This window comes from Gopherus flavomarginatus, chromosome 1 (genome assembly GCF_025201925.1).
Source record: "Gopherus flavomarginatus isolate rGopFla2 chromosome 1, rGopFla2.mat.asm, whole genome shotgun sequence".
NCBI classification, from domain to species: domain Eukaryota; kingdom Metazoa; phylum Chordata; order Testudines; family Testudinidae; genus Gopherus; species Gopherus flavomarginatus.
Window position 1 is genome coordinate 29,292,039 of NC_066617.1, and position 12,548 is coordinate 29,304,586.

The 12,548-nt window shown below is 43.0% G+C and overlaps 1 protein-coding gene across 9 annotated transcripts in view; it reads right to left on the bottom strand.

Annotated features, from left to right (window-relative positions):
• Window positions 1-11,666, bottom strand: part of ATXN7L1 (ataxin 7 like 1) — a 197,570-nt gene extending 185,904 nt beyond the window's left edge. For 5 of the 9 annotated variants that reach the window (XR_007769808.1, XM_050925374.1, XM_050925341.1 and 2 more), the window contains exons 1-2: window positions 11,374-11,666; window positions 10,719-10,787 (exon numbers count right to left, since the gene is read on the bottom strand). Coding sequence is in view for 7 of the 9 variants with exons in the window: in XM_050925374.1 (XP_050781331.1) it covers window positions 10,719-10,787; window positions 11,374-11,599 (295 nt within the window). In the remaining 2 variants the exon portion in view is untranslated. Of the gene's footprint in view, window positions 1-10,718; window positions 10,788-11,102; window positions 11,207-11,373 lie in introns of those variants that run through there. The other 4 variants (XR_007769810.1, XM_050925362.1, XM_050925353.1 and 1 more) reach the window with 2 other exon arrangements.
• Between the last annotated feature and the right edge of the window lie 882 nt (window positions 11,667-12,548).

Below are 12,548 nucleotides of genomic sequence, written 5' to 3' on the forward strand. Positions count from 1 at the left end.
TCTCATCTGTCTTTAAACTCTATGAAAACAAAGTAACAAGCAAATACAGACACTTCCTGGGTTACACAAGACCTGACTTACGCAAATTCAACCTTGCACAAAAAGTTCCATAAGGCATAAATAAAATTTTCGAGTTGTGGAAAATATTGGGTAATGTACGGAAACACAAAGTATTGTAGTGTAGTGTGCAGAGGAACACATCAGTAGCATCAGGAGCGGCGCGAGGGTTTCTGACGCCCTAGGCGGACGGCCATTTCGCCGCCCCTCGCGGGTCCAGTGGACCTACCACAGTCATGCCGGCGGACGATCCACTGCTGGAAAGGCTCTGGTGGAGCTGCCGCAGTGATGCCGGCGGGCGGACCGCTGGTCTAAAGGCTTCGGTGACCTGCCGCAGGCATGACTGCGGTAGGTCCGCTGGAGCCTTTAGACCAGAGCACCGTCCGCCGGCATGACTGCGGCAGCTCCACCAGAGCCTTTCCAGCAGTGCACCGTCCGCCGGCATGACTGCGGTAGGTCCACCGGAGCCTTTAGACCAGAGCACCGTCCTCCAAAATGACTGTGGCAGCTCCACCAGAGCCTTTCCAGCAGTGGACCGTCCGCCGGCATGACTGCGGTAGGTCCACCGGACCCGCGTGCCGCCCCTCTGGCAAAATAGCACCCCCCAAAAATTCTGGCGCCCTAGGCCATTGCCTAGGTCGCCTAAATGGTAGCGCCGGCCCTGAGTTGCATCTCCTACAAGGGAAGGCTTTGCTCTCTCACAGCCTCTCAGTCTCGTGACTCTGCAATGGCAAGATCTGAGAAGATGGACCCCAAATCCTCATGATTCTTGAAAGTGGACAGAGGCATTGACGAAACACTGGCCTGTTACAGACAGATATACAAAGAGAAGAAAAAGGCCACTATCCAGTCATCTCTCGATAAGTTTGTAAGGAAGACTAAAAGGCCTGCAACGTCCACATCTCCACAGCCTTCAACCTCCAAAGCACCCTCTGACGACCCCGATGATGTAATGCCTGTTTCTTCCCTCATCTACAAATTAAGCCCATTGTCATCCACCACCAAAAAGCAGCTTTCAGTGTGCCAGGATAACAATAGGATTAAGGTAAATGCAATACTTTTGTTGTAATTGTTTGTTTTTCATGCTTACACAATATATATTTCCAACTTACGTAAAATTCGGGTTACGCAAGGCTTTCTGGAACAGAATGATTGCATAAGTCGGGGAGCGTCTGTACAGTAAAACGCAAGCCACCACAGATTAGGGATCAACCCCATCCTCAAAGGTGGGATAGGGAGTCTTGCCTTCCTCCATGCACTGTCCTGTCCCTGTCGCTTCAGCAGCCCTTCTTATATCCCGTCTCCTGAACACGTGCCAAAGGAAGCTAGAGTTAACCCCTCGTGCATTGCAGACTATGCGAAGCCCTGTCACCACAGTATGCTTATGTCTATTTTACAGATGGATCAACTGAAGAACAGAGAGTAAGTTATTTGAACAAGTTGAAACTTAGTATCAGAGGTGTGAAAAGAACGCAGAACTCTTGCCTTGCAGTCCTTGCTCTTACTACACAATGCTTATTCTAACACAGAGAACCCAGCTTCTTTCCCCTGACACACACAATAATGAAAAATAAAAAGCACTATACCATGAAGTAAGAGCATGCAGTTCTAAACTCTGGTGAACTGAATTGCTATAAAGTGACACAGGAAGGCATGCTGGGTGTAAAATGTATATTATTTAAGATTTTAAATATTGATAGTAAAAGGTGAAGAAAATTGCTAAATAATAATCAAGATAGCTTACAGAATACAGACAACTTACATTTTGTTGAATAAAAGGACCTGAGGAATCATGAAACCTCATTCTGAAATAACTCAGGTGGTTTACAAGCATAGCCTCAAACAAACATTATATCACCCTAGGATAGAATATACTCTGAAACTGTCAACCATACACCAATACATATGGCTGCGAAAGGGGAAGAGGAGTGGGGGACAGAGGGGGGGGGAAATGGTTCTTTAAATGTTTTCCCAAACTTGCATCCCATCAGTTAAGCAATTGGAAAGCACAGAGACAGAACTATCAGCATCATGCCACTTTACCAATTCTCTGGGATTAACTTTGGGGTCTTGCTATATGAGATATCCCTAGTAGACACCTGTACACCCGTCCTTTCCTATCTTTTTATCATCTCAAATTCTACCATAATTTGCAGTGAGTACAAAGAATGTCATATAGAAAAGTATTTTTGTGACAATTCCATCAGTAAATGGAAAACCACATACAGCTTCCCACTAAACTCAAAATCTCTATCCTGAAGAATATTAGGTTGGTTTCTTGATCTCCAGAAACCCTGAGGCACAAACTCTGAGGACAATTACCAGATACCACCTAGATCCCCCAATCTCAAACTCATACCAAGATGATGATCTTTCCATGGCATCAGGCAACTCCTGAAGCCTCTAAATGCAGATCTATCTTAGGACTTGCTTTATATGTACCCTCAGTAGAATAACTTATTAAGAAGAGTATGAACCTATGCTATCTAAAAAGATCTTTGGCAAATTAAGAGGAGTTGTCAACATCGCTAGATGAAAGGAATTCACCTACAATCTCAAGGATTCTAAGGAGAACCTAAGCAAATCAAAGAAGTTCTAGTTTAAAAGAATTTGCTGCCTTTATATATTGAAAGAATTTTTAACAACGGTCTTTCCCTAGAGTGACAGTTTAAGATCATACATTTTAAGGATCCAAAATCCTGATTTGAACATCTGTGGTCAGAAAGCACCTTTCCCACTATCATCATCCACTTTTCCACCCAACCTGGGCTGATGAAATATAGCACACCTAAACTGTAAGCTTTCTTGAAACCTAATCCACGTCTTCGAATGTGTTTTGTACAGTCCTTAGCACAACTGGGCCCCAATTCTGACTAAATCTCTGGGGACTATCATAATAAATGTATTAAGCAATAATAGTGTAGTATGCAGCTAGGACCAGAGTTAGTCCCCAGCAGTGCCTCAATATTGCATGCTAGATCAGGACAGAATCCTAGAAAACATCAAGAAGCCAAAAGATTGTATATCCAACAGATCTGGGATTTAACATCAGAACATGCACAATCCAATTCCATGGTCAGCCTCATCATCAAAGGAGAACTCACAATGAGAATTTAAGTAATCAGAAACAGATGGCACAAATTATTCCTACACCTAACCCCATACTGATATAGAACAGTTCCGCTTCACATCAACCATGCCTTGTCTCAAGCCAGTTCCCAGCTTTTCCATATACCAAGCTCTAATGGAATAATTATATCCACGGGAGGTCCTCTGCCTTTAGAACAGGTTATTAGTCTATACACATTAGGGGGCAAATGGAGGAAAGTTACACATGAGAACTGTAGAACATACATGCAATCCCTCTGCTGACTGACTATGCTTGATTTCTGTTTTCTTCTTTGGTATGTTTAATTTCTGAACTCTTCCCAAATGTTTTTCCGAAAAAAGATGGAGTAGGAGGAGAAAAAGAAACATTTTAAAATGTTAGAGGTACATTTCATTCCTGGAGATTGGGACCAAAAGAAATTAAGATACAATCTCCATCTGACATAAACTAATTTGTTTGATCTTCTCTCACTACTCCACTTCCTGATGCATTTTTTTTTTTTTTTGCTCTTTCCCCCAGGCTTTTTTCCCCACTCAAGTTTATATTCTACGATCCCCTTTTTGAAAACATCCTCTGCTATCTCCCTACTGCTTTCCTTCTTTCGCTTCCAACAAGAACAGAATCTTTTCTAATGGAATCATCATTTTCATTTTATGCACAGCGCAGATGTTAAGAGTAAAGCTGACTAGACTTTCCATTAATTTTACTCTAGTGCTACTGTGGTCCTGTTCTGAGCAAAAATTTTGGATACTTGTAATCCTGAACCCAATTTAATCCTTCCCCTGATATCTATCTCCCCACTCTATCCTTTCAGCACTCCATCTCCAAATGTAGTCACCAAGTCTGAACCCAGCGACTGGGCATGTGTGATGCTGAACCAGATAAACCCAGACTTTAACATAGATTATGACTTGTTTTGCTATAATGAATTTTATACTCAGCTATCCTGCTGTACAGCGACAAGTTAGAAACTGGTAGTGAAGAGACAATGTAAGACAGACACAGCAGTCATCTGGTTCAAACTACGAAAGTGTAAATTGACTATGACATCAAGCTTAACCTTTGACCCTTTCAATTTGTATGGCGTTCCACTGAATCTAAACTTCCATCTGGAGAGCCACCAGATATAGACTGAAACACTATGAACCAAATTCATCCCTGGTGCAAAGTCAGTAAAGTTAAATCAGGATGTCTTTGATCCCATACAGTCAATAGTTGTGTACATAGGACCATAAGAACAGCCATACTGGGTCAGAACAAGGGTCCATCTAGCCCAGTATCCTGTTTTCCGACAGTGGCCAATGCCAGGTGCCCCAGAGGGAATGAACAGGTAATCATCAAGTGATCCATTCCATGTCGCCCATTCCCAGCTTCTGGTAATGCTTCTGCTTAACAGATCTCAATACACACACAGTGTAGCAAAGCACACATCTCTTTCAATGTTAAAGATTTATGTACACAAGAAAATACACTCCTATTTTATACATGTGAATTCACATAAGAAAAAGAGTAAGTGAAAATATCTGATGTACGTAATGTATTTAAAATCAATTACAGGTTACTATGGAAATGGTGGTCTTTTACCATCAACTTCATAGTCACATAATTACAACTTAATGAATATTTCACAACAAATAAGTGACCTAATGATTTTGCCTCATATTGTATATAAACTATCCATAACCAAATCCTCATTTCCTCAAATTTGTTAGTCAATTCTAAGTATAAATTTCAAAATGCTCCAAGTCTTTGATAGTCACTATTTGAGCTACGTTGATTAGTTGTGATTTGTCAGATAAGTCACATGATACTGCTTTCTGATTAGATGAGTAATCAAGCTTTTCTGGCATGTGAAATTATTCAAGCAAATTTCATTTTCCTGTGAATACTTGAGCATGTAACTTTGAAATCCACTTTCTATAAACATACATACCAGTAAAGCTCAAACATATTCACAAAAAGTAAACATGAAGGGGGCACAATCATGGCCAAAGCAAGTTAATTTGCAAATATTCATGATTTTTTCCCCCTCCTCACTATTCTCTCACTATACAAATAATAAAACAAGGGGCAGTACACAAAGTGGTCTTTTGTAAGTCTCCAGTTTCTTTCTTTTTCTTTTAAACATGGCCTCATTGCACCTTTTCCACTACCGAAATTACATAATAGGACCAGATTGTTAGACTCTTACCCTCAATGGTGAGCACTTATTCACACAAGTAGCTCCACTGACCTGAATGGAACTATTCTATGTAACTGCTTACCACTGAAAGTGGTATGTAAACTGGGCCATAATGAGTGAGGGTAGCAGCCTTTAATGGTGTACTATCATACCATCACCAAATGATCCATCATGATGACGACCCCTTCAAATATTCTTTCCTCATCTATCTCACGTGCGCAAATGGAAATACAAACCCTACTACTTTTTATATCGTTTTATTTTTTCTCATTGATAAGAGGACCTTAGTCAACATCTGATGAGTGCTTTATGGAGTAAAAACAAAGTAGCTAACCAATCTCCTGCTAAGCAACTATTTCAATCACTTAAAATATTCATATTTTAAAATATACGTTTGGTATTTATCATCATGACAAAAACCATATACTACGAAAAAGCAAATTTCATAAACTAGGATTTCTGGATTTTTTCAATATTTAAAAATAATTTACTATCATTCAATAAACATTATCATAACCCACATGAAGTCTCAGATTTTGTAAAGTCCTATTTATAACTAGGGCCCTACCAAATTCACGGCCATGAAAAATGCATCATGGACCATGAAATCTGGTCTCCCCCTGTGAATACTGGTCTTTTATGTTATACCCTATACTATACAAATTTCATGGCGGAGACCAATGTTTATCATCTGGGGGGCCTGACCAAAAAGGGAATTTTGGGGGGGGTGTCACAAGGTTATTTTAAGGGCGGTCATGGTATTGCCACCCTTACTTCTGCACTGCCTTTAGAGCTGGGTGGCCAGAGAACAGCAGATGTTGGCCAGGCACCCAGCTCTGAGGACAGCACCACCAGCAGCAGTGTAGAAATAAGGGTGGCAATACTATACTAACATGCCACCCTCACTTCTGTGCTGCTGCCTTCAGAGCTGGGCGGCCAAAGAGTGGTGGCTGCTGGTCAAAGGCCCAGCTTTGCAGGTAGCAGCTCAGAAGTAAGGGCGGTGATACCATACCAGGCCATCCTTACTTCTGCACTGCTGCTGGCAGCGGCTCTGCCTTTAGAGCTGGCCAGCAGCTGCCGCTCTACCAGCTGCCCAGCTCTGAAGGCAATGCCACCAACAGCAGCAGTGCAGAAGTAAGGGCAGCAGTATTACAACACCCCACCCTTCCGCAGCCCCACACTTACCTGGAAGCCCCCCACAACTCATTTTTGGGTCATGACCCACACAATTACAAACACTGAAATTTCAGATTTAAATAGCTGAAATCATGTAACTTGGAATATTTAAAATCCTATGACCATGAAATTAACCAAAACAGACCGTGAATTTGATAGGGCCCAATTTATAACCTAGTTTTATATCTTGGTAGTCTGTGATATAAGGAAGTTAACTGAATTATATGAGGTCACAAAGAAAATCAAGCTGGGTTTGCACCGAAGACCTTCCAGGTCCACAAGCTTTGGCCATAACAAAAACACTGTCATACCATGCAATAGTTGTTGCATATGTGAGATCAGAACACATCTACAAGTACTGTTGCAAATACATGGGCAATGAGTTCTGTACGTCTGACACTAACACTTCAGATTTTTCCCACCTTTAGCAAGGGGAGTGAAGGCTCATTCAAAATTTACAAATGGTACTCAGACACAATGATGACTATGATATAACAACTTACATTAACAGACTGATTAAATGAGTAAGATAAAAATATTTCAACTCATACTAATATATTCAAGTGGATTAAAAGTCCAGCAAGTTGCTACCTGAAAGCAGGAACAAATTTCTAAAGCATGGTAAAGCATACAAATTTACACTGAAGACCATCTGATTTGAAACACAGAATAAGTTAAGGTTTGTCTGGAAAAGAAACATTGTCTTTAGTTTTCATTTAAGTTGCCAACAATGTTGCCATTGTCACAGAATTAATGTTAATGTCAATGTGATAAAAATCTAGTTAACATAATTCTGTAACATAATATACTCTAAAGATACACACTGTTACAATTAGGGCTGTCGATTAATTGCAGTTAACTCACATGATTAACTAAAAAAATTAATCGTGATTAATCGCAGTTTTAAACACACTGCTAAACAATAGAATACCAATTAAAATTTGTTAAATATTTGGGATTTTTTCTACATTTTCATATATATTGTATTCTGTGTTGTAACGGAAATCAAAGTGTATATTATTTTTATTACAAATATTTGCACTGTAAAAATGATAAACAAAAGAAATAGTATTTTTCAATTCACCTCATACAAATACTATAGTACAATCTCTTTATCATGAAAGTGCAACTTACAAATGTAGATTTTTATTTTTATTTTTGGTTACATAACTGCACTCAAAAACAAAACTAGCACTAGAAAAGGTTCAGAAAAGGGCACCTAAATTATTAGGGGTTTGGAGAGGGTCCCATACAAGGAAAGATTAAAGAGGCTAAGCCTCTTCAGCTTGGAAAAGAGGAGACTAAGGCGGGATATGATAGAGGTATACAAAATCATGAGTGATGTTGAGAAAGTGGATAAAGAAAAGTTATTTACTTATTCCCATAATACAAGAACTAGGGGTCACCAAATGAAATTAATAGGTAGCAAGTTTAAAACAAATAAAAGGAAGTTCTTCTTCACACAGCGCACAGTCAACTTGTGGAACTCCTTACCTGAGGAGGTTGTGAAGGCTGGGACTATAACAATGTTTAAAAGGGAATTGGATAAATTCATGGTGGCTAAGTCCATAAATGGCTATTAGCCAGGAAGAGTAAAAAATGGTGTCCCTAGCCTCTGTTCATCAGAGGATGGACATGGATGGCAGGAGAGAGATCACTTGATCATTGCCTGTTAGCTTCACTCCCTCTAGGGCACCTGGCATTAGCCACTGTCGGTAGACAGATATTGGGCTAGATGGACCTTTGGTCTGACCCGGTACGGCCGTTCTTATGTTCTAATAAAACAATGTAAAACTTTAGAGTCTACAAGTCCATTCAGTCCTACTTCTTGTTCAGCCAATCGCTAAGACAAACAAGTTTGTTTACATTTTCAGGAGATAAATGCTGCCTGCTTCTTGTTTACAATGGCACCTAAAAGTGAAAACAAGCATTTGTATGGCACTTTTGTAGCCGGCATTGCAAGGTACTTGTGTGCCAGATATGCTAAACATTTGTATGCCCCTTCATGCTTTGGCCACCATTCCAAGGGACATACTTCAGCCATCATTCCAGAGGACACACTTCCATGCTGATGATGCTCGTTAAAAAAATAATGTGTGAATTAAATTTGTTACTGAACTCCTTGGGGAAGAACTGTATGTCCCCTGCTCTGTTTTACCCACATTCTGACTTATATTTCATGTTATAGCAGTGTCGGATGATGACTCAGCACATGTTGTTCATTTTAAGAACACTTTCACTGCAGATTTCACAAAATGCAAAGAAGGTACCACTGTGAGATTTCTAAAGATAGCTACAGCACTCGACCCAAGGTTTAAGAATCTGAAATGCCTTCCAAAATCTGAGAAGGACAGGTGTGGAGCTTGCTTTTGGAAGCCTTAAAAGAGCAACACTCTGATGTGGAAACTACCAAAAAAGAAAATCAACCTTCTGCTGGTGGGATCTGACTCAGATGATGAAAATGAACATGCATTGGCCTGCACTGCTTTAGACTGTTATTGAGCAGAAGCCGTCATCAGCATGGGTGCATGTCCACTGGAACGGTGGTTGAAGCATGAAGGGACATATGAATCTTTAGCGCATCTAGCACATAAATATCTTGCAACACCGGCTACAACCGTGCCATGCAAACACCTGTTCTCACTTTCAGGTGACATTGTAAACAAGAAGCAGGCAGCATTATCTCCTGCAAATGTAAACAAACTTGTTCAGCCAATCACTAAGACAAACAAGAAGTAGGACTGAGTGGACCTGCAGACTCTAAAAGTTTTAAATTGTTTTGTTTTTGAGTACAGTTATGTAACAAAAATAAAATCTACATTTGTAAGTTGCACTCTCATGACAAAGAGATTGTACTACAGTACTTGTATGAGGTGAATTGAAAAATACTAGCTTTTGGTTTTTTACAGTGCCAATATTTGTAATAAAAAAAAATATAAAATGAGCACTGTATACTTTGTATTGTGTGTTGTAATTGAAATCAATATATATGAAGAAGTAGAAAACATCCAAAAATATTTAAATAAATGGTATTCTATTATTAACAGTGTGATTAATCACACGCTTAATTGTGATTGTTTTACTTGCATGATTAATCACAATTAAATTTTTAATCACTTGACAGCCCTAGTTACAATGCTTGAGTATCCCTTATTAATAATCTGAGCGCTCTCAATGTTAGTATGTTATGTAAGTTTCACTACTGTGGGACTGCTTCTTATGAACCAATTTCACACCAACTGTATTTTATGGTGGTGGTCTGGCTATGAGTTTATAAAACCTTATTCATACTATAACAAACTAAAAGAATTTCTTCAGTATAGAGTCACCCTCAAAATGAGCCAAATACAATTCACCAATTTCATTATACATAGTCAAGTGCTAATTTAGCAAGTCCTGTCACAAACAAATCTGTCAATCTGAGTGCCTGCAGCCACACTAAAGTGGTTTCTTTTACCAATTTGCAGGCCTCTTGGCATACCTGGAAATGGCAGTATATTGGGATTTATTTGCATATTCACATTCATAGCACCTAGAAACTTGATATTTCAAACTGCAGCCTTACACCCAGGATTTCTCAAACAACTCATTGGATTTGGTTTCAGGTTATATATACATTAGCTGGCCTTAATAAAATGTAATACTGCGAATTATCCATATAGCCATCTGTAACCACATTCACCACATGACAATCTGAGACCAAAATGCAACTTGAGATAATAGGAACTGATTTAAGTATTACCACAAACCAATTTTTTCAGCAAGAGTGAAAAACAGCCCATACTGTTGTCTCTGCAGTTGCTAATAAGGTTTAGAATTAAGCTGCTTGAAGCTGGTACCCAGATGTACGCATGTGTGTATTTCCATACTGAAATGAAGGAAGTGTTGTACCAAAAAGGATAGAGACTCTTAGAAAGAAATCCAATATGAAATGTCATATGATCCTTTGACTTAAAAATGTATTTTATCCTTTAACATGTATCACTTATGCACACATCAGTTATATTTATACTTTAAAAGAAATTGACACATAGTGACAATCACTTGTGTGTACTCAAGCCTGATAAGCATTCTTCATGGTTACCCAGCAGAACAATTCACATGATATGATGATACCTTGTTAAGACCATACCACGTTCACTCACAACCACTACGACACAGACTGGTAGAGGTGTGCCAGTGGTTTGCACTTACCTTCTTTATTAAGCCTCATAACCTCCCTGCTTTTTCCACCCTCTTTTCCAGTCTCTTCTAGATCTACACCTGCAATAGAGAAGAAAAGTCAAAGAGGGTCAAAGGAGATGTGTTTATTGGTGAGGGGAAGGAGTTAACAGTGTTTATATGTTTAACAGCAAAAACCCAACTATCACTACTGTCACAGCACCTGCCATCCTCCTGCCTCCCTCCCATGCAAGCGCATCTTCTCTTCCACCACTCTCCCCCATGCAACAGCAACCTCCTGCCCCAGCCCACTCAGAGCAACAACATCCTCCTGCCTCCCCAACCCCCCTCCCACGCAACAGCATCCCCCGGCTCCTCCAGCCCCCCGTGCAAGAGCAACCAGCTCCTGCCCCTCACCCCATGCAGCTGGCCCAGCAGAGCTGTACCCAACACAGTGCCGGCACCAGACACCGCGTACCCAGCACCTCCCCACACGCATGGGGACGGAGATCTGTGCAGTGGGCGTGTGAGGGAGAAGGCAGCCCCGAGTACAGCGGGGGACAGCAGAGCATCGGGCCTCCCCGCTGCCCCCATCACCCCGGGCGGCGAGCCCCGTCCCCCTCCTCCATGTGTGTATCCAGGGGGAGGGGAGCCCCGGGCAGGGCTCTGTGTCTGGTGGTGCCCTTACTGTGCGGGGGGGCGGCGCAGTGCGCGTGCGGGGGGGCGGCCTCCCGGACCCAGGCGGCCCAGGGCTGGCCCAGGAACGCCTCGGGACTGGGCACGGGCCGCTCCAGGGCCGCCATGGCGCCGCTCCTGCTCCTGCCTTCTTGTTGCTTTTCCCGTTTCCTTCGGCACCAGCAGCGAGCGAGCGAGCGAGCGACCCAGCCACGGGATTCGAGAACGCCGCACGTCATCCTCGGGACGTTCCGCCGCCCACACGGGGGTAGTGTCAGCCCCTGCTCCCTATCAGATCGGGCTCCCCGCCTCGCATGCCCGGCGCAGCCGAGCCTGCGCACTGGCCACGGCGAAGCCTCTGCCCCTGCCCGGAGTGTGCCTGAGCCAGAGAGGGCGGGGGGCGCGGGGCAGGAGGGAGCTGGCGCGGAAGGGGCAAGTGCAGCCCAAGGGCGGGAGGAAGCGGGAGTCCCCGGGCGGGTGCTGGTTCGGCCGGAGCAGCCGGCGCTAGGGGCTGTGTGGACGAACGGCGGGCTGCAGGGGGCCCCTCGTTTGTCGGCGCTGGGGGGAGGGTTGTCTGTAAAGGGCAAGCCTGGAAATCAGCCACAGCGGGGGGCAGAAGGGGAGCCTCAGGAGGCAGGGCTGAGAGGCTTTACCAGGCACGGAGCAGGAGGCTTTCTTAAAGCCAGTGCCCAATGCACTGCCCTCCCCGGCAGTATCTGCGGTAACAGGGATCAGAAACGTGCTCAAGGGACACATGGCTCAACCTCTACATGGCAAATGATTCAGGGCCCCACGGCCTTGTCTTCACTGAGTTTTTCCAGCAAAGTTCCCGGCTGGCTCTGAGCATCTAGCACAGTGTTTGTCAAACTGGGGTTGTCACTTGTGTAGGGAAAGCCCCTGGCAGGCTGGGCCAGTTTGTTTACCTGCCCGTCCACAGGTCTGGCCGATGGCAGCTCCCACTGGCTGAGGTTCGCTGCTCTGGGCCAATGGGGGCTGCTGGAAGCGACATGGGCAGAGGAACACACTGGCGGCTTCTTCCAGCAGCTCCCATTGGCCTGCAGCGGCGAGTCGCGGCCCGTGGGAGCCGCCATCGGCCAGACCTGCAGACGAGGCACATAAACAAACAGGACCGGCTTGCCAGTGGCTTTCCATGCACAAGTGGTGACCCCAGTCTGGGAAACACTGATC